Source organism: Linepithema humile, chromosome 2 (genome assembly GCF_040581485.1).
Source record: "Linepithema humile isolate Giens D197 chromosome 2, Lhum_UNIL_v1.0, whole genome shotgun sequence".
Taxonomy (NCBI): domain Eukaryota; kingdom Metazoa; phylum Arthropoda; class Insecta; order Hymenoptera; family Formicidae; genus Linepithema; species Linepithema humile.
In genome coordinates, this window is record NC_090129.1 from 19,509,529 (window position 1) to 19,532,551 (window position 23,023).

The following is a 23,023-nucleotide window of genomic DNA, read 5'->3' on the forward strand; positions in this document are numbered from 1 at the left end:
AAAGACTCCAAAGCACTTGATGCTTTATCAAAATTGTAGCTTTATTAAATGTTTCACTAGCGACACTCTCCTTCTTCTAATTTACACGATTCGCTGTTCACAACAGCGCCTATTGCTTCGAATCTAATACTTCATTTCCGCTTCACAGAAGACGTACAAAGCAACAAATTTGAGATCCTTAGTGTTAATTGCCGCTTCGTTGCATGAAACGCGTGTAACGTGTAATGCATTATCGTGTTTAAAAATTATAATAATATCACTGCATTTTACATATAACGACAACCGTCGCATTAGATGCGAATAACAGACTCGTCCGTGGTGCAGCGCAATTGCCATTATTATTAGTAATTAATTTTACTAAATTGCAGTCATTACGGCGACAATTAATATTGTCGATAGTGGACAATATAGCGATATAGCAGCAATAGTACTGAAATAATATAATTATAATAAAATAATAATAATAATATAATAAAATAATAGTAACAATTAATAATCTAATTAAATTACAATAACTATAATAGCGGTATTAATGTACACAATAACAGGAAGTAGAACAATTCGAACATGACACGTTGCGTGCGTCACGCCGGAAAAATGCGTACGTTAAAAAATACACGATCGCGTCTCTCTGCATATTTCTCGTTGGCGATATACGTGAATACACTAAACGCGATCGTGTCATACGTCGAAAGCACCGAAACAACAATAACTGGGGCGCGGCCGTTCGTGAGGCTTTACAACCCTCGAGATGTTCTAATTCGCTTAAGTGGTCTGCTAAAAGGCGAGCCAGTTTCCCTGACGATGCGAATAGCAGCAGGGAAATTAAACGATTGCACGTATGAAAAGGCGTTCAAGGCGCAGTCCGCCTCCACGCTGCGAAACATCACGAACTCTCTCGCGCCGCGCCGCTCAGTAAAAAAACCCATAATGAAACTCTCAACAAGCGCGTATAAACGCAACCAATAAATAGTATTAACTATAAACGTAACAGCCTGGATATATAGCAGCAACGCATTACCACGGCGTAACAACGATGGCAGTGACACTCGTCGCTCGTCTTAGATCTAAAAAAGTGGAATCGTGACTAGGATTCGCTAAGAATTTTCCGCGGCTTGCTTTGCTCGCGCGACGGTTAATACAGCGAGATAATTCGAGCCAGTTTTAAGTACTCGATGGCAAACCGTATAAAAAAATGCGATTTTTTTCGTGCATCTACACAATGCAAGTATCATATATGGAACTAAAAATCGGCCTCAAATATGTCGAAAGAATTATTTTAAAAAACAGCGCGGTAAATAGCGCGTTTCAATAATCTCGTTTGTGCACACACACATACACACACACACACACACACATGCATGCTTATCGCACAGATCTATGTCTTTCAGCAACGATCTCGGTATTGCAAATTGTTTTTCAAATAACGCGTCAGTCTAAAAGATGTCTCACGAGATCAGAAGAGAAATATTTAGATATCTTTCAGACTTGTTCGCGCTGACTGACTCTCTTTGAATAGTTTCAAGGTTTGACTTTCCACATTATAATTCGATACAGGCAACGCGGTGTCTTAACAGTGGATCGTGAAGTGGAGCTTAGATTCTCATAACAACGTGTTCTTTAGCAGAAGAAGAATTTTGCGCGTGAAAAGATCTTCTATTGTTTCGAACAATTCTACATCTCGCACGTCGCGTGACACATGTGCTCGAAATGTAATAAAATTATACACTCGATTTACCCGATGAATATCTACCGAATGTCGTTCACTTACTCGTTATATAGGCACTGAACTAGGGAGATCTGCGCCGTGAAAAATAAATATACTAACAGCTACCTGTGCTACCTACTTAACGGAGGTAGTAGTAATGTTGTGACACTCTCTTAGTCGCGAGCCGTCTTGACGTTTGTATGACGAAAAGTGTCACCGGATACGTATTTCGTAAAATTGGTTACAACACTCATATCACATTGATTTCGACAATTTGCGCGTCCGTCTGAATTTCCTTCTCGCACAAGTATGAGAGATCTGCGTAAAAATGCCACTGTGCGTAAAAATAGTGCGTAGCTCTCGCGATTTTTGGGTAATATCTCCGTCGCTCTTAATGTTAATTGGAGAAGAAGGACATAGTTATATATATATATCTTATTTCAATTCATCAAACATCATCAATGATGGCAGTTTGATCAAGCGATTACTTATCGATTTATCTAGTCTTCAACATGAGAGAATCAACTCTTCTCGCACGCGGACGAATATGACGGTATCAAACCAGAAATTTCAATCGTATTAGATTAATTTATATAGAACTTTGTAGGATGTAAAACATATCACAACTCGCTTACGTATGGTTAAAATCGATAGCCCGCCGGGACTATCGCGCGAACCCTCAACACTCCCCGTTTCGACGGGGGGATTCTTTTTAATTTTGTGGAAACAACACAGGTTCATAAATCAACGGAAGCACTCGCGCCGCGGCGTCTCGCACGACACGCCTTCTCACGAACTTGCACGCGTGACATTCTTATTTATGACTTCCCGCGAAATGCGCGTAACGGTACGTACCGTGACGCACTTGCATCGCCGCTATTTTCTTAACTCTTATCCCGGTAACCCGAGCCCCGAATGTCGTTCTTCCTTATTACAATAATTGCATTTTCCTCGTAAAAATAAATAGTTATTGATTTTTTTGAGAAGTCGAGGAACTTGAACAGCATAATATTCGACTGCCACTTTCCGTGGAAAGGAAAATATCGCCCGGATAAGAGCTAAATCAGGTATCTGCGAGATCTCGCGGACTCAGCGGGCTTTGAACGAACCGCGGCGCGTCGGCCGGGAGTTCGTCGGCGATCGTCAGGCAATCGTGTTGTTGTCCAGCTCGGCGAACTCGCGCGTCACCTTGCAGACGTAATAGAGGCGGTCGTAGAGGTCCGGGGTGCAGCCGAAGTCGCGCAGGTCGTCGAGCCAATAGGAGGACGCGTGGCGGCCGGTGTCGATGTAAGTGATGAGGTAGCCCCGGCCAGCGGACTCTTGCGACACCACCATCTTCGTGTGGTCCACGAAGAAGTTGACTTGCAGGAGCGGTACCGTTAGCTCCATCACGATGGCCTTGTCCGTGCGCAGCCACCGTCTCATCCGCGGCACGCAAGCGTTTTTCGACTGCCGCGGCGGCGCGCGGTATTTTTTCAGCTCACCACCTAGACGGCACACATTAACGCGCGCTGTGTTAATGTTTTGCTCGTTAGCCTCGGGCCGCGCCGCTATAATGATTCGAGTAGTTATGCTCTCATTGTTGTTTCACGTCCGATAGAATAATCCCCGTGAGAAGACGAGAGGTGAGTTTTTCCACACGCGATATTTCAAGCGAATAAATTGCGATGTTTTTGAAAAATGAACTCACCTTCTGTCAAGAAGTCATCCATGTACTCGGTAAAATGACGGAGTAGCTCGAGCTTCTTCTGCAGCGGCACCGGCACGTCTCTCTCTCGGTGATACAGCGTCACCTCGTCGTCGGTCGTCATGTACTCCACTCTTCTGCAACGTAATCGATTACACGATTCGATAATTTAAGCCAAAAAGTTAATCGTTGCAATTTCTTACTGAAAATAGTACATTAAAATTAGAATATTAAAAAAAAAATTAAAATTAAAATAATGATTAAAAATTATGCAATTGACGGCGGTAATTTCCCATTAATATTCTCGACGCGCTCACCTTCTATCGTGAGTGTAGCTGATCTTCGTGTTGTCGTTGAAGAGAACGCCGACCGACCTGTCGGACAGCTGAAAGCCCAGCCCATATTTGTTCGAGTAATCGATCCACTTGGTGACGAAGAGCGGCACAATGTCCTCCACGATCGGCGGATTGCACGCATTGCTTCGCTTTATCTCCGTTACGCAGGCCTCCAGTGCGCGATGCATCTGCACGCTCTGCGCCACGAGACCGGTCTTCTTGTGATCCGGACAAAGCACGCTGCTGAGCCGTTGTCGGAAACGCGGCAACTTGGGCAGCTTCCTGACCAGCCAGCTGGACACCTTGGATTCCTTTTGCAGACTTTTATGCGAGCGATTCAGCAGGTGTTGCTGGTGTTGCGACGACGGCTGCTGCTGCTGCTGCTGCTGCTGCGCTTGCTGACTTGGAATCGACGATTGCCGATAGCGCAGAGACGCGTCGGGATGAACGAGGCTCTGCTGCCACACCTGAAATTTCGCATTCTGCACATTCTCGCCAGTTAAAAAATCCAGAGTTATTCTTCTGAATGATTCGCTTGCTTACCTGCGCCTTGTTGGTATCTTGATTCCGAGCGACCGTGGAGACCGAGGAGGGCGACGAGGGGGGCTCGATGATCGACGCCGGTGGCATCTGGTAACAGCAAGTGTGCGGCAAAGACGCCGGCACGTATTCCTTGGTGAGGTAAGCGTGTTCCTTCACTGTCTCCAGGCTCGGCCGCAGCTCGGGATTCGACTGCAGCAGCCACCTGATCAGATCCTGGCCGTTCCGGCTCGCGATACTGTCGTCCACCTCGCGGTAGTGATTGTTGCAGATCCTCGCGTAGGTTTCCTTAAGCGTGGCCGTGTCGAAAGGCGGCTGTCCTACCAGCAGCGCATACAGTATGCAGCCCAGCGCCCAAACATCCGCCTCGTAGCTGTACGCCTGCTTGTACAGCACTTCCGGCGCGATGTAGTTCGGCGTGCCGCATATCGTCCTGCGAATGCAAACGATCGGCTATATGCTACAACGCTCGCGTGTGTTTACACGATCGCATCCGTTAGAGCGCCGGAAAAGGGGTGTCGTTTGTGTGTTTTTCTCCCGGCGAGGATAAAGTTAAAAGGTAGCTACGATAAAAAAGAATTGCGAGGTGTACGTGTTTACTGCTATCCTCCATTAAATATCTTGTGTTTTCAAGTTTTTTTCAACTTCACTAATTAACACATCGCGGATCGGTTGTTTTTTCGCTAATTGCCGCAAATAAATAAAGTTTATTCAATAAAAATATGCACAATTTTAGTATTTTTCCTTCAGCTAAATCTGAAATAATATATATTTTTTTAAATATATCGAGTCGCTTAGAAAATTCCTTCAGATTTTGACCTTTTATATTGAAAAATTCAAAGAAAGTTTCCGATTAAATAAATTTTATTAATCAATTGATTAAATATCGGCAATTTTATGTGGTCGAACGTAACGTTTATGCCCAAGAATTCTTGCGATCCTTTTCGAGTGTTAAACACGTGATCCGTCCGGAATGTGTTAATGTTTGCGGACTTAATCAGCAGATTCTTAACGCGGAAAATTACGGTCGATGTTTGCCGAAGTTAAATGAGTCTTACACTCGTCTGCGTTGCCCGTCAGGCCTGGTCGCCAGTCCGAAGTCGCCTATCTTGACGATCATCTGATCCGACAGGAACATGTTGCCCGGCTTCAGGTCCCGGTGAACGACTTTCTGCGAGTGGATGTACGCGACGCCGGTCACCATTTGCTTCATGTAGTAACGCGCTTCCGGCTCCGTGACTTTGCCGCGGTACTTCAGCACGTGCATCAAGCTCTGACGGGTAGAGAAGAAGAAGAAACGATATAGACTTTTGTATCCGGGAAGCACAACGCTCCCTTCGCGCGTTAAGTGACGTGCAGAAAGTCGCCTGACAGAAGAATGGCGCGATAAAACATAGCGGGAAAATTAAGATGTGGTTTTATTTTCTATTTATGCCTTCCTCCCCGCGCCTGCAATCTGTAATCCTTGCAGATGCTGCGGCGAATTCCTATCATAAGTGCAAAATTACGATATACTCGTACCGAGAAATTTCACATAAAAGAGCGATTTCGTATTATGGGCGGCCGTATAAGGGCCACCTGTGGTTCGTCTGAAAGAAGAACGGACAATCGGAAAGAAAGCGTTTCCTGACAGGAAGATGATCACCTCTCTCACTCTCTCCATCTGAGCGAAACGCGTGTGTACTTTTCGGGAGATCGGTTGTTTTATTTTCAGCGCGAAGTACACGCATGCCCACGACAAAATCGTCTCATCTACATCTCATTCGGTAAAGAACGCTTCGAAAGCAGCGTCTCCGGTGTTTCGCCGTTTTACGAGACGATGGTGAGGGGAAAGAACCGTTTTCACGAAAACGGAGAAGAGAACGGGGAAAAGCTTCGCTAATAAGACGCGTCTACGACCGGCGTTATTTCTGTTACGCGCAAACGTTTGGCGAAACGAGATGGTTTTACGAGGCTGTTTTACGAACGCGACAAGACGGACGGGAAAAATCTTTTCCATTAAACGGTTTTACGAGATATAGACGCGGCCTTTTAACCGTGTATGATATTTTTTACGCGCATCACGAAGTTACGGCTCGTCAGGCTTCGGCGTTTTCGCTTGTTACGCGTTATTGCCGACGATACTTCAGGTTTTCATCCTTTTTTAGAGAGAATTCGAAGAATTTCGCGAGATTTTTCGCGTCAGCTCGAGCGATCCTCTCGCGATCGCGCGCGCGAAAACGAGACTTCACGTTCGCGCAGGCGATCGTGCGGGAGAGCGAGAATAATCAGACGATTAGTCGATGCCTCGTCGCATCGTCTCCTAACGGTACAAACAGGTCGGCAGATCAGCCGTGAAGAGTGCAAGTGCCGCTCTCTTTCCGGCGGGATGAAAATACGCGGCGGCCGGTCTGATCCTGGCCGCTCGGCCGACAGGTACAATGGACCTGTAATTGTTTCCCGGGCGCGGCGTGCAGAATGATTTCGACACGTCGATTTAAGTTGCGCAGGTGTGGCTGCACTACGAAGGCGAGTTTTACGGGAACGATGCGAATAAAGATGTCGAAAACGCGCGACGCGAAGTAAAATAAGAACGCTGTTTATTTAGCGATCTAACTGCCGATAACTGTCAGCGCTTTCAATATTTCACGAGCTGCGATAACTGTGCACAGTCGAGTTCCTACTAGTAGAGACATTCTCGCAAAAGTCTCGAAGGCGGAGACGTTGCGAAATTCCGTGAATATTGCAGAACGCGAGAAATAATAAGCTGGCAATGTGAGCTGCGAAGAGACATACGATACCTTTCGTGGGCAGGCTTCTAGGAGCATGTACACGTTGAGATTGTCCTCGAAGTAGTGATGCATCTGGACGACGTTCACATGATTCAGCTCCTTGTGAATCATGATTTCGCGCGCGATCTACGAGCAAAGTGCAAATATGTTATTCAACGGAATAAATAAAGATACGCGTTTCGTTAATGTATGCAAAAGTTTCCATCGCTAGAGATGAATCGTTCAAAAAATAATGACTTCCTCTATCGCGCTGTCCGTCCTGAAAGATGGTGGAAAATATTTTCATTAAAAATATTGTATGATTTGTAAAATAATACTGAAAAAAATTGTTAAAAAAACAATGGAAACTTTTACACATCTCCAATAACTAAAAACAATGCGATTTATTGCGGAAATTTTCAATTCTCAACTTTCAATACCGACGTTTGTAATCAAAAAATTGCAAAAAGTGATTTAACGCGGAGAATATTTTGACCAAAAATATTGTATGATTTGTAAGATATTACTAAACAAAATAGCTTAAAAAAAAAAACAATGGAAAATTTTAAATACATACCTTTTGCATGTGAATTTTCTGCATCCGATTTTTCGGAATAATCTTGCACGCGTATTGATTTCCATTACTGACGTCAGTCATCAAGTAGACCCTCGCAAAGCCGCCCTGAAAAGAGGGAAATAGACCGTTGATAATGACGTGAATTAATCTGTGGTCAAGTGAAGGCAGCAAAGGGCTGGATAGTGTAAAATGGCGACTATCCATCGAGATCGCCGATGCCGCATCTACACGATAAGATAAAAGGAGGATGCGACCTTCTTCCTGGAGTTCTAGAAATCTCGAACTAGATCCTAAGAATTTCTCTTCGACCATTCATCGATGACCGCAGTGAAAGGTTTTCTCCGCTTAAGGTAATCTTCTGAATTATCTGAGGTTTATAGTGCCATCGTCGAAGCGGCGTAAAAAGAAAGTGAATTTCTTTTTCTGAGACGCCATTCTCCTTTTCGGAGTAATTATGAGAGACTCCTGAAACGCATGGTATGTGAATGACAGCACAATCACAAAATGAATGTATTGTGAAAGAAGAGAAAGACGCACGAAACCTCTAAAAATAATGTTTACTATGCCACCGTAGTTGAAACGCGGAATGTCGTTGTATTTCGGCGCTGAGTGCATTCACCCCTTGTCGACAAACGTCGAAGCCGCCCACGAAAAAATAATAAATCCAAAGTAAGCGCGTCGGCGCCGTATTCCGGAAAAGCTCGTCGCCGGCGTCGAGGGATTATCTCGCCACCGCAAACGGCACGCACGCAACGCGCGCGCGATTTTACAGGGGGAAAAAGGCGCTCGAAACGGGCTCATTGCCAGAATAACTCGCCTGAAAATATCCCGTGTCGTTACGACAGCGCGTAACACGTCGCGACGATAACGCGTCACGCGATCGGAATTATCCCCGGCGCACCCCTGTATTTAGCGCTGAATAGGGTCGAACTCTCGTCTCGACGGCGGGAACACATTGCGTGCGCGATTTTTGTCTGTCGAAATCAGAAAATTCGGGACGAAACCTGTCGCAGACGCAGAGTCGTAAACGCCGGCCGACTTATTCTCGCGATCGATCGATATCTTCCGTACTGAATGTCGGCGCATCCTTCGTCCTTGCGATGTTCCGGCGATAACCCGCCGTGAATACCTGGTGCGCAACGAGCGTATGCCGAGGGGAGACCCCGGGGTACGGTTATGGCGAAGCGGTTTCGTTTATTTTTAAATACCGCTGCCGGCGACTAAAAATACATTCCCGCACGCGCTTTGTGCACGCGCGCAGTTAAATGGACTGTTGACAAAAACCTCCTCGAGCCTTGTCCCCGTTTCGCGCACGCCTCGCCGTCGGACCACACGTATGCGCGCATTCGTCGAGAATCGGTGCAGCGTTGGGGCGGACTTCCAACCGCGTTTGTGCTTTTTCCGCTGTGTAATTGAATCCTCCAAGCCGGGCCCTTTTACTCTCCCGCGAACGTACGCGTCAACTGTTAAGCATCCCACTTTGACAGAGGGATATATGCCATCTCTATCTAAAACGAGAGCTAAAGCTTTCCGTTTGGATACACAGGGTGGACCGAGAAAATTTTTCCTACGAATTCTGCGATCGCTTGATTGACGCAAAAAGTGTCAATAACGGATCGATCTTGTTTTCGAGAAGAATGCATGACGTTACGAGTTAATTTTCGAGAACAAAGTTCGATTATTCCAGTGTTTCTCGCACAAATCGATCGGAACGGAATGGAAAGTTCTCTTCGGTCCACCCAGTATATTTACGACGCTCGCCAATTACGAATAATTAATCTACATAGTGATTAGGAGGACCAATTAGTATGTCAGCGTCATCTCAGCGATCCCGCCGAGGCTTTGGCGTTCGCTTGACGTGCGCGAGGAAGGATCCGTTAACTTCGCTTCATTTCGCCGGCTTGTCAAGAGAGTACCTCGGTACCTCCGCAGCTTAGTCTCACCGGTCGTCGAGGACGCCGAAACGAGCCTCCGGGCCTTCGGACGCTCCTCGCCGTCCGACTGTACGCGAGCGAGCGCGCGAGGGAAAAAAATGAGCGAACGTCCGGCCGACCGGTTCTCGCACGGCATGCACGGTGTGCGTCATCGATTCGATTCCCGAGAAAATAATTCCCATTCACGAGCCATTCACTTCTTGCAATCGGCAATAATGACATGCGGCGCACTCGCGTGCAATTTCAAGCGCACTCTTCACCGTCTGTCGCAGAATTTCCCGTCTGAAGACAGGCGCCGAGACAGGCCAGACAATGCGACCGGTCCAGTTGTGCTTCGTGCCAGCGTCACATTGAATCAACCTGGCGCGGAGATTTGATTTCTCGAGAAAAACGAAAGTGCGCGGAGAGACCTCGCATGCTAATTAAGCGGGCGCAAGGATGCGGCTAATTAATTTCGAACGAACGAACGCGCGCTCGCGTGATATCAATCGCGCGCGTCTCCACGGCGCGGCGTCTAAATTTGGAAAAACCGTGAATCGCGCTCGGCCGCCCTTCCCTGCTTATTTTTAACGAGGCCCTGACCTTTCATTAATCTTCCCGGCTTATCAGCCGCAGCGGCGGCGGGAGTCGCTCACGATCGATTCTCGTTTCCACTCTCCGTGTCGGGATCAGCCGTCCGGCATAATCGTCACGGTTGCGAAGCCGATCACTAGGGCGCGGAGAGGTTTGCCGAGGGTTTCACTCGGATGCGTCTGTGACGCATTGTACCACCGAAACAGAAAAGAGACGTTCTTCCGAGCGACGAATTGCCTCGACGCGCTGCGGGCGATGCGCTCTAACAGCTTTAATTTGGCATGACAATTCGCGACGATAACAGCTTCCTTAACCCCAGTTAGAGCTCCCAGAGAGCCTTTCGGCCGTGTTACGTCAGAAGCACTTTAATCCCAGAAGATATAATAGAAGCCAACTCGAGAATCACGCGTTAAGCCCACTTTAGATGACCTATAATTCACGGCGGAATCCGAAATAGGGTTCTATTTATAATTGTATGCGCCGTGCAATACAGGAAGTGTCCTGAAAAATCCGTACACACGCACACGTAGAGAATCTGTATCGACGATACGCGCGTTCCAATTTTCTTCAAAAGTATTTTATTACATAAAATTGCGAGTGACAGATCGTCTGAAGTGGACTTTACACGTTTTGCAGTTCGCAGGCGAGTTTTTAGAGCAAAACTTGTCTCTGAAATTTTTGCAGCGATGAGCAATCGTCGAAAAAGAGGAAAAATAAGTACGCCGAGAGCGAGTATCGATCAAACGAAATTCAATCCCGAGACATCCGCTCGTAATGACACGCGGGGAGAGGGGGCGGGGGGGAGGGGATTAAATTGATCGTAATGAACGAGCACGACCAAAAATAGAAGAGAATAATTTGTCTAGTTTCTATCAGTGCAGCACGTATAAATAAAACATGCATCTTCGTTTCTCGCAAGTAGGTTACTCGGGTTATCGATTAAATGGCGAGCTTAGGGGAAACGTGGGCACAAAACGGGAAACGTTTCGCCATTTATCGCGCTCTTTGGAAATGCCCATACATAGAAAAGCGGAGGAAACGCGGCGGAGTAAATAGCGTTCTGCTCGACCTGCGAGATCCCGACGCTTTTGTGAGGGGCGTATTCATTGTCCGACCGTACGTAGAAAAATCTACCTGCTACCGCCGAGTTTCCGACGCACACACGCGAGCGACGGGGTGGGGAGAGGGGATTCCGCGCTATTCTCCTATAAATTCTCGCCAAAACCCCGGGAAACTCGTCGGAGAGTTGCTCGCGTCGTAAATTTTCAAAAGTCAAAGGTCGGGAAAATAAAGCGCGAAGAAATAATCGCAGCTGATCCTACGAGTTTCGCCAGTCCTTTCATCCGCAATATTTTCACCCGCCGCGCGTGAAATATCGAAGTTTCCTTGCGCAAACAGTCTTTCACGTATTTACAAATCGGAGAAACTCGCAAAATCGCGTAGCGCATCGGCGGCTTATCGCGACACACCGGTCATGTGTTTCTCGCGATTGCGTATCTGCCAATTATAGAAAAATGTTCAGCGCGCGGCTTATAATCGCGCCGATAAACTCGCTCGCTCGAAATTGATTTAGCTCTCGCGTGCGCCGGGGAAAAAAAATCATCGAACGCACACATATTCCGCCGCTCGGCTCGTATATCCTCCGCGAAAACATTCTGCGCGTATCTCCGATCGGCGGCATAACGCGCAGTGAGATATCACTGCCTGCTTAATTGCTGGTCAGATATTGACATCAATTGCCGTGGCGCAGTTTAGAGTCGGCCGTTCTCCTCTCCGGGGATAATTATTGCAAATGATATGCTCCATTTGAGAGGGAAGGCAAATGGATGCCTATCGGCTGCGTTTTCTCCTTGCCGCGCCGCATTGCATAAAAGTACAAACGTTTAAATTCGAGAGAAACGCGAATTCGTGCATCAATACCGTCCACTTCAAAGCCGGAGCCGCCCGAGCAGTCCGCGTTACGTTGCCTCTTGCGTCTTCGCGAGTGGAATTAGCCGTGCAATTAAGTGCAACGGATACAGCGCGATATAAATAAAGAGTTGCATGCGCGCGAGATCAGTTTATAGATAGGCACTTTTATCACGAAGAGCGGCTCGTTATACGTACTAGATCGGTGTAAAAGGTTTGTCGTATTCATTAAGTAAAATTCATTTGAAAGCCTGCAGTTCTGTCTTTAAATGAATTTTTGCGAACTCAAGTAGTCACTATTGATTTCGATACAGTTTTTCATCTGAAAACAAGTTTACGCTCGATTCAGAAAACTCTTTAAACTCTTAGAATGAAAATTGATAACTTTATTTGAAATAAACCTTCGTGAAGAAGTAAAAACCTTTTGCACCAATCTATTACTTCTTCGCATTTCCGCAATATTTTTGCCACTAATGTTTCAGGATTTTTATATAATCTTCTGCGACAATTGTTACGCGAAGAAGGGAGATAGATCCATATCCGTTATGAGAGTGAAAGGATTTAATGACTTATTTTTCATCGAAAACCACCGACTCTGTCGTCGGATCCCAGAATTTACGACGGTGAAACCGCATGGATAATCGTGCGTTATACATTGTGCGAGCAAACACGATCCCGCGATGCTAAAAAAGCGGGACGATCCAGAATGGGAACCTAAGGCTAAGACAGAGAGAGACGAGAGAGGAAGAGGCCCATCCGTTCAACTCATCCTCGCGATTGCACCGCACACGCAACCGCGGGCCAATCAGTGAAAGGCGGCGGAGATGTCATTGACTTGAGTGTATGCGCTAAGGGCGCGCGTTGCATGCCTATTAGGAGCACGCGTAATGCGTGTCTTAGAGCTAAACGCGTGGATGAGCGACGGCACCGTCGCAGTGCACTGTATAATTCGTCACGACGCGCGTTCTGGAAAAATTGCTGCCTCGCGCGCTCCTTCTGTCGCATTCTTCACGGTTCACGGATTTCGCCGAGCCGGCAAAATCAGTCGGTCGTTATTTCTCACGATCCGCGGCGGAGTGGCGCGGCGATTGTCGCCGCGGAAAATTAAATCGTGCACGGACGATATCCGCGAAGCTGTCGCGAAGCGGAAGACTCCGGCGGTGCTTTTTAACCGTGAAAAAGAGAATTAAAAATTGCTCTCGTCCCGTGGAGAATGCTGGAGAGATGGAAGATCTAGTTTTCTTCGCGCTGCAGGGGAAGTTAATAAATATCGCTGTTGTAAGAAACCATTTCGACGCGATGTTCATCGTTATCGTGCGCGCAGAATCGAAAACTGGACGCGTGAGCTCCTCGTCGCTCGCGGGCTAACATTGTACGCGTACAGGAGGAATGAAACGAAAGACAGATCGCGAGTAAGTCTGATGAGAGAGAGAGAGAGAGAGCGGAGAAGCATTCGTTAGTTCGAGTAGCGGCGGCGTAGATAAACTTCCGCGCTAAGGTTCTTCGTATCTAAAGTGCATGGATGAAGAAAGGCGGTGAGCTAGTTGCAAGTAATCGAGATAACAACGTCGCACAATGAGGAGCATTCGTGCGAAAGAAGTCGCGTACAGCCGTTTTTTTCCACATAAATGTGGCGTAGCCATCCGCGATATTTGACCAACGAGATTAATGAACCATTGCTGGTTCTTTAACGTTGACGATAGTACCGTTGATAACCCGTTATGCTTCGTTTATTTTCGATTAATAGAAATTGTACAGCGCCCGCTTATATGCTGCTGCATTCTTCGTTGATTTCATAATAATAATCAGATAAAAGATATTGATAAAATAATATTGTCTGTATAAAATATATTGCGGTGAAATCCTGCTTTTAAATGATCTATAATTTCCAATAAAATTGGAAATCTACTTATAATTTATTGCACGCAATTTATATTTTATGTAATAAAAATGTCAAAGAGAATCAGAACACACATATATAAAATACATATCACTGATACAGAGTGTCTAAGATCAATCGTATCAGCAGATTGCTCAGGATTTATTAAGAGACGAAAATCTTTATATCAAAATGTCGAGGCTATGATTTTTAAATGTAAAATGTTTAAAGTTGAGCGATCAAACTGCCAAAAATTCGTACACTCACAGGCATGTCATATATGATTTTTATATCATTATTCCACTGCTGCGCATCGTGCCGGTAAGTTAATACATTTTATTACATTTATATATATTATATTCTCATTAAGAGAATAGATTACAAAATAATGTACAAGTTATTTAGATTAATAGTAGATTAATGACATTTCGTATATATGGTAATAAAAATCAGTACGCGACGTGCTTGAGTGCGTGAATTTTTGACGGTAAATTTTTGATCGCTCCACTTTTAACATCTCACATTTAAAAATTACTGCAGCCTCGACATTTTGCTATAAAAATTTTCGTCTCCAAATGACATCAGGAATTTGCTATCAACGGATAATTGGATCAAGCTACTTTGAGTATATTCGCGCGATCACTCAAAATAAAATTCTACTTATAATTTTGTGTGCATTTACAAAATTATAAGTGAAATTTTATTTTGAATTCTCTCACGAATATAGAAATGTAGCTCGATCGTCTGCAGTGTGGGCTAATAAAAGAATCTCTCGTTCGGAGCTTCGCTGTTAGAGCCATCCGTATGCTTTTTGTGACACGGCAACCGCACGGATCGGCAGCCTACCTGCGCGCGCCTTCACTTTATCCTAAAGTGCAAACGTAGAAACTGGCAACCGGTTGGCGAATAATCGCGATAGCGTCGAAGTGCGGGGGCATCGGTGGAACACGGAAATATCAACGGTGGGTTTTGATAAAGTATCGGCCGCGGTGCGCGCATAACGGAAAGCCCGATTTCTAACATAAGATACGGCGAGTACGCGCGCGGGGTAACGCCCGAGTGCGACCGGGTGCGAATAATCGGGATGACGAAACGACGACCGGTTTTCTCCGCGGAGCAGGAGGATACAGTTCGAGACTGCATCCTCTGAAATTATCTTCCCGGCCGGTGGAAGCCTCGCGCCTTGCGGAGCTGCGGCCTTTCGTGGATCGCGATCGATGCGCGTCGTGCACCGACGTGAAATATTTCTCCCCGCGACCTGATCGATAACGAGAGCCGGCTCGTTTTTTCCGCGCCACAATTTAACAACGCCGGATGACGAAATCTACGGAAATGATCTCCCGACGACGGGACACGAAATATTTCTTGTGCGCTTTGAGATCACCCACTGGCGTCTTCCGAAATAACGCTTCGACATTACGACCGCACAAGACGCAGCCTTGCGCGCCGATCGATCACCGCGAAAATATTTCCTGTACGAGCCTGTCCGATGAATAGTAAGCGATTTGTTTGAGATGCAGAACAACACGACGGACGAAGAGATGCATCTTTCTCGACGCGAGACGCATCGCTCTCCGAGGATGCGTCTCTCTTCGCGTCGGATTGAAAAGTTTCCCGCGGATCGATCGATCGACTGCAAAAACGCGCGTTATTTCCTGTACGAACGAAGAATCGATAGCAGGTCGATCCGCATCGATGCGCCGCCGATAGGATATTTTCCGCGTTCGCGTAAAACGAAGTACCGTGAAGATCGGGCGGCCGCGATTAACGGAGATTGAAACGAGATCTCGAGCGCACGGTAAAGTTTCAAGCAACGAGATTGATGTAACGAGACCGCCTTGGGGAGTGCCGCGGGTGTGTTAGCTGAATGGAAGTTTACTCTCGATACGGGTAATGATAATGAGATAACTCGCAACTTTTTTCCCGCTCTGGGCGACGCAAAGTGCGTATGTGCGAAATCTACACCTGACAACGTGACGACATCTCTCCTTTGAAAAAAAGTTCGAATAAAAAAAAAGCTCTTTGATTTATTCTCTCTCTCTCTCTCTCTCTCTCTTCGCGTTGTTATCAATCACAAGCTATAGAAAATCTCTGCGGCAAAAAGTTTGTTCCGCTGGAAAGAGCACAGTCTAAGACTCGAGCGAAGAATAATCGCCATGTTCTAAAACTATGTTCGTTTCCGAGAAACATTTGTCTAGACGCAGGAAACACATTTTATAAGTTCGAGTAATATAATATGCTCCGCAGTAATAGACCATTCGTTATGTAACCGGGTTGTGAGAAGTAAAGTGTACCGCCTTATGAATAAGGAATGTATTCGACTGGTGAGCGATAGACTTCGGTCTGTCGACGGACTTATGGCCCCGTAAGTTGCGCTAAGGGACGGCAGAAGGAAAAGTTGCGCTCGCGATTTTGTCGTGGAGTTTCTACGATCGAAGCTAAAGAGAAAAATAGCTTTCCCTCGTCGGAGGGAACTGGAGCAATAACAGAAAGTCATTAATTAAAGAGCCGTCATTTGATATATCGTGTCAAGGGGATACGTCGCTGCTGTTGCATGTCGAAGGGAATTACGAAGTGTCGTTAATGGAAGAGTCGCGTTAAACGAACACGGCCCGTGCGCGGCAATTTCTAAGCGCACGTAATTATCCGCAACAACAGTTAACAATCGCTAATGTCCGCATTAGCGGAATGCAATTAGAGCTGTTAGCGTGCCGCGATATTTGTCTCGCGCTGTCGGCGATTCGCGAAGCCGACGTTTCGCGAATCGCTGACGCGGTGTTCTCGGACGCGGGCGACCCCGGCCGCGCTCGTTCCGTTAATTATTCCCGCGAATCGAAAGGAAGCGCCCCGCGAAAACTCGACCTTGGGACAGATCGTTGACCCTGCCGTCCACCCGTACGTCGATGTATTATGCATGGCGCGGAGTCGACGACTCGCTCGGACGCATCCTCTCGCGAGAAGAGGAATTTGTTGTCGTCGATAAAGCCGGCGCGCGGCTTTAAATGCCTCATTTTTAATGCCGGCCACGTACGAACTGTGCCACGGCAACTGTGTGCGCGTCGGGTTCAAACGCAGTGCCCTCCATTCGAAGCCCCACGATTGCGTCGCGGAAGCGAGAAACCGGCTCTTTCTCACAATTTTACGGGGTGTCGTGCGAAACGTGCACTCGTCTCGCCGGCGAGCGCGTTTTATCTTGGCAAACACGCGCCGGCACCGTCGCCTGTTTGCGCAGGATAATCGGAGCGATAGAGCCGATTCGGGCCGAAGGTACGTCTAATCCGAGCGTTCCAGATAACCCGTGTCTAAAGTTGCATACGTACGCACCTCTACACGGCGCTCTTTTGTCGCCTCATCACTTTTCGCCGAAGCCGCCGTCGGCACGTCGCCGGGACTTCTATCGCAGAATTCCCGGTATGCGAAAATGAGCGTCGTATGACTCACCGCCCACGCTGCATCTTCGCGGAGCGGAGCTGCGCCCACGTATTTAATGAAAAGCTTTAATCTGCTCGCGAGGTTGCATTCGCGTAATTTCCCCTGGCCGAGCCCCGGGCGAATTTTTTCGCGTGATAGCGCTTCGCATTACGCACGTTGTTTACCACAGGAAGTATTCGCATACCTCGTTGCTGACCGCGCGAAAATTAAGTCGCTCGGAAGTCTCGTATTTTTCTTGCGCGTGATCGAGCGAGCGGTGCGAGCAGTTTTATCCTGCAGATTTGCACAACGATTCGATTTCTATCGCCGCATCGCGGAGAACGTGATTACAGCCCCGCGATGGAAAATGAGAATGCGATACAAAGTAGCGGAAATTATCGCGGAGATGCTGCCGGATGATTGCGTCTGCATCTCGAATCGATCCGATACTCCTTTCTCGTACGCTCGTCGCCTTTCCGGTGGGCGGCAGCCAGTCGCGACGAGTATATGTACTCGATGGCGAAACAATAAGGATTACGGCGCGATGCGCTCGATTACACCCGTCGATTCACCGTCGGGTGACAGGTTTTAAAGAGATATCGTAAACGGTATACACGCGACTAAGTTACGGAGAACGGTATCAAACCGGCGAGGAAGGTCGCGACGGCTTTAAACGAATCGTAACCTCACGATTCCCACGTCGTCGCGGCATGCCATTCCTTCTTGACTCGAAAAACGGGACCTCGACAATGCGTTCGGCGCCGCGACACGAGCTTGCGACAGGTGCATTTACTTGTCGCCAGGCAGAATAAACAATGCATTTATAAATATTTAAATCTTTTAAATCTCCATTTGTATTAATTGCAAATGGTATATAAAATTTTTTTAAACCCAAAGATATATTAGACGTATATATATTTTTCTTAAAACTAGCCTTTGTAAGACGCCAATTAATTTATATAAATGTTTGTTTCTTGAATCTCTGTAATCTTGCTAGTTGCAAATAGTGAATTTTCAATAATCAAGAGAAACTTGGCGCACACATTTAACCAACAATAAATTTATAAATACCTGCTTTTCAAACCTCTGTAATTAATAGTTGCAAATGGCAATTAATTTTAAACAACCCAAGGAATGTTGGCACATATATTATTCAGCAAGCCGATAAAGTTATTAAACAAAATACTTGTTTCCTAAATCTCTCTGTAATTACTATTCGCAAATAGAAAATATGACTAAAAAAAAATAAAATCAATTCAGCGTACTCACCTTTCCCAGAAACTGGCCTTTGTAGTAAGCGTTTCCCTGCACAGGATCGACGACGTAGTCGCTCTCCTGCTCGGTGGAGCTGTTCCACGAAGACGACGTCGAGGGACCCGGCTTCGCGACGCTGATCGACCTCAGCAACGCGACAGCTGTGTTTCCGAGACGTCCGGCGTTTGTTGTCGAAGTGACGTTGCCGCCTGTAGTGGTAGCCGCTACGTTGCTGGCCGACGAGGAAACATCCTGTGCCGTTGGGTTGTCGGTCAGCCTCGAAGTCGATGGTTGCGCCGAGTTGGTGGTCGCGTAGATGAGCGTGGAAGTCGGCGTCGCGGTTTGCGCTTCCTCCTCGTTCCGGAAGACCGGCAACGCGCTACCAATGTCCTTGACGAGGTCCACGGGGTGGACGGCCTGCCTCGAGGACAGCTCGATCTCCGAGGGTAGGGACGAGCCGCCGCCATGTCTGCGGCTTCTTCGACGAACCAGGCTCTGCAGAGAGGCAGAGCCCTTGGAGAAGCCCGGACGCGGCCGGCCGTCTGGCGCCGACCTGGTGCTGCCGGTTCCCGAATTCGCCGAATTCTCGATTCTCCGTTTTGAGCTCTCCGGCTCCGAGACGGTGCGGATCGTCTCGTCGAACTCCTCGTGACACTTGAGGATGTGACACGTCGTTCCTTCGAAGGTCGGCCGCAGCTCGGCGGCGCCGCATATCGTCTCCGATGTCAGCAGACCGCGACTGCTCAGCATCACATCGCGCGGCGTGCTGGCCTGCACGTCAATCACGCTCGGCGGCAGCATCCTGGCGATCAAAATCCCGCAGAGTTACCGTTTGAGAATCTCGCTGTTCGTAAAATCGTCCCTCTCCGCGTTGTCATCGGACACTTGACGAAGAAATGTCGACGATTATCGCAATCTGAACTTTAACATCCCGATGTGACGCACTCCACGTCATATTTGGCTCGACGGCACGACGATTGCGGCATTTCGAATCTTCTTATCCAGAAGCAGTCGGGAAATCTCGTGTCCGAGAGCGCACTCGAGAGCACGTCGTCATATCTAGGTCGATGACTATGGAGTGATTCCAAGCTCCTTCAGAAGCTATCGACGTCACGACACCGATAAGTCGAGCTGACACACGTGTCCGCCGTCATATCCGGTTCATATCTTTGATAATTGCCAGCAAGTCTGCAAAACTTCTACAAGACGAATATATCAGCTGTTGTATCCGTCTTCGTAAAGCGTATCCGCGTGCGATGACGTCTCATATGTTAAATGGCAATAAAAATTGTGTTATTAATGATTCTTTTGCTGATTACGGAAGACTTCCAGAACAGAGAATACCGACGTTGTCGCGTCGGCATTTATAGGATGGAATATAACACGCGATGCTGTTAAACGTCACGAAATTCGGCTCCCGTTCGATTTACTATCGCCAGAAACGTGACGTTTGTTTTCGGACGGAGACAGCGGTGCGTCCTATCTCCAGTGAGCGCCGCGACGCACGTGCATCTCCGCAAGGCCGTTCGATAGCTCGCACCCCCGCCCTTTCGAAATTGCGGTACTTCTCGCGAGAGGCCCGAGACCGCCACCGTTGTCGCGAGCGCTGTGTCCAATGAAGGCTCACCAGGAAATTCCTCCGCGATGCTGGGTGCTGCTTCGCGACGAGCCGAGACCTTTCATGATTACGAGAGGTCCTTCGCGATCCGAGCTTTTCGCTCGAGCCTTTGTGAAGCTTTCTGATGAGACGCAAACCGTTCCACGGTCGGAGAATGCCTGTACACTAGTTGGCTTGTCCGGCGCAAGTTCTTTCACTGTAGACTGTCAAGTTTCGCCGCGGCGCGAGCCCTCAGACGACACCTTCACGAAAACTCACTCGACTCGCATACGAGTCCGCTCGCCACTGCTCGTCGCCGCGCCGACCTGACGACCGACACCCTCGGTCTCCGCTCTTTCTGCCCCCACCATGCTGCAACGGCAGGGACGTACGATCCTATTGGAAAAAGAGAGGAGCTCGTGAATCAAAGATATCGTCGATTTCTTTCTTCACCGTCGCTCTCGTGAAACGCGATGAATCCAAAGATATCCGTGTCCCGACCGTTTATAGAAATTATACAGATAAATAAATTCTCTCACGTTCCGCGTTCTCCATCTATTTATGAATCCTTCGCCGTGTAAATATTATAGATGGAACAGATTGCATAATGTGACATAAATGCTTACGGGGAGACGAACAAAAACACCGACTGCGGAACGCAATGTTAGATAAGAAAACGGCAGATGCGAGTAACGTCATTACGCTGTGTTATTCTCGGGCAAAGTGTCCGCAATGTTTGCACGTTGTGGACGAGCGAATTGAAAACCGAGAGCGAGTCGTCCCTCCACGGCTTATTAAGATATGCGAGTATCGCATATGGTCATATGAAAGGGAGTAGAACGCGCGGCGTGTACGCACTTGCGCTCCCTGAAATTGCATACGGCGTGGTAAACGTTAAACCCTGCTAAGAATTCTGCGTACCGTGAGAAAGCGCATTGTTTCTAGTGGTGTGCACAAAGGAAATGCGAAGGTTGGTGTACACACGCATCGACTAGCTTCGTCAACGAGAGGATAGAAGTCGGCTAGCTTAGCTCGCGCAAAGCGTAAAGTAAACTGTACGAATTGTCGGTTAGTTAAAGAGCCTTTGTCGACAGACAAATCGTGGAACAATAAACCGGTAATTGTGAAAGTAAAAATTGCCACTCGTTAGGTCCGCGAGATTTATATAAATATTGTATAATTGGATAAGCGCATGGATAATGCCGAAACGATAAGATCACGCGGCGCATTATCGGATTGTAAATCGGTAAAAAGAAATGCTAACGTAACACTTGTGTTAGATTGCGAAACGTTGGATTAAGAGCGCATGTGAGGCGTTTATAACAATTTCAGGCTGAACGCTTTGCGTACCGCAAGAAACCCGTTACGGTATTTGATCTTTCGCACGTGGGAATTGCGGATAATAAATTTCACGTGTGAAACACAGCGGATGTTCCAGTTACAAATCTTATGTAAGGAGCACACCGGTTGAACACGTGTTGTATCGATTGTAAACAAGATGGAATGGCGCGCATGTAAATCGTAAGACAAATCTCTCGACGTATTTGTTTTATTAATAGAAAAATCAGCAACTTCTATCCCCTGCATGCGTTTCAACGTGAACAATCTTCGTATATTTTCTTTGAACTTAAAAACATTTAAATGTCCAATCGCCTAAGAAAATTTTCAAGATTAGAGTTCTATTTGATCAAGTCTATATCAATAATTTTCAACTCACGCTTTTGCAGCTTGTTTTTTTTCTGGAAGAGAGAACTGCAGAACACACACACGATGGCTGTTCAAACACGTTCGTACATCCCTGCTCTCACTATTCGCGGCTTCGTTGTCCTCGTGTCCGACCTGCCGTCTCCTTCACGCCTGCTTCGCTCCGCTTGCACTTTCTCTTTCCTTCTTCTCTCCATGCCCGGCGTTCTATCGCAATCAAACCGGGGAGCACGCATCGTTCCGTCATGCGTATTCGGTCATTCACACACGGTATACCTGTTCCAACATTTGAGATGCATTAAGTGCGTATCTAAATATAGAAACGAGAATAGAAAAGGATGATAAACGTTACATCGGTCGTTTACTTTCAGAGAGCGGTGCGCGATAAATTTCGAAAATTCACTTATGCGCGAAATTGGATCAATAATTATTTCCGAATTTAAACTCGCTCGCTTTGCTATTTTTAAAATAAATTGTTCGCTTATAAAAAGCCCTTAAATTAGAGGAGCGCCAAAGAAACCTATGTGTGCCGTACGATCACAGCATGTTACTTGCATCGTCCGTTCAAGCGTTTCGATTGAAGTTTATTGAATTGGAAGAACGCGATTACTATCGTTTTTAATGACGTTGCACACATAGCCCTGCTATTAGTTTTCGTAATATGAAAGTGCAAAGAGAAAGCACAGTTTCTAAATCCTTACGTAAAATTCTATTTTTCTAACCTCATCCCCTGCGTGAACTTCGATGTGAATTTAGCTTCGTACATTTTCTTTTGAACTTCAGAATATTATAAATATCTGTCTAAGAAAACCTTAAAGGTTAAAGTTCTATTTAAAGGGATAAATTCTCAGTGATATTTTCCAATTCACGCATTTTTTTCAAAGTACAACGATAAACGAGGAAGGTGTCTGCATGAATGTGCAGGATCATCGTTGTGCGTTGAAAGGACAGAATCGATTTTATTTGATCTATAATTAGTCGCGCGCTAAACATCGCCATCGCTCAATACCTTCTGTTATTCCTGTGGAGAAGACAAACGGCCCATCGGAGCGGGAAAGGACGACGTTTCGCTGGAAATAGCATCGGGTGAGTGCAAGGCGCCGGTGAGACAAGTGCGAACAAGTGCGCGGTGAGATATGAGGGCGCACCTGGCCGGTGCATTCGCA

General features: G+C 46.9%; 1 protein-coding gene across 2 annotated transcripts; it reads right to left on the bottom strand.

The window, feature by feature from the left end:
- Nucleotides 1–20: 20 nt before the first annotated feature.
- Nucleotides 21–23,018, bottom strand: LOC105679107 (serine/threonine-protein kinase PLK1-like). Of its 2 annotated transcripts, none has more exons than XM_012378921.2 (10): nucleotides 22,867–23,018; nucleotides 21,871–22,133; nucleotides 18,572–20,549; nucleotides 7,598–7,702; nucleotides 7,051–7,167; nucleotides 5,329–5,543; nucleotides 4,274–4,703; nucleotides 3,713–4,197; nucleotides 3,399–3,532; nucleotides 21–3,195 (listed from the first exon to the last, which is right to left on the bottom strand). In XM_012378921.2, exons 3-10 carry the CDS (start codon nucleotides 19,355–19,357, stop codon nucleotides 2,852–2,854), a joined length of 2,616 nt encoding a protein of 871 aa, XP_012234344.1. In that variant the 5' UTR covers nucleotides 19,358–20,549; nucleotides 21,871–22,133; nucleotides 22,867–23,018; the 3' UTR covers nucleotides 21–2,851. The 2 variants fall into 2 exon arrangements, with proteins under 2 accessions (XP_012234344.1, XP_012234343.1); XM_012378920.2 differs by having other exon boundaries at nucleotides 21–3,258.
- Nucleotides 23,019–23,023: the final 5 nt, after the last annotated feature.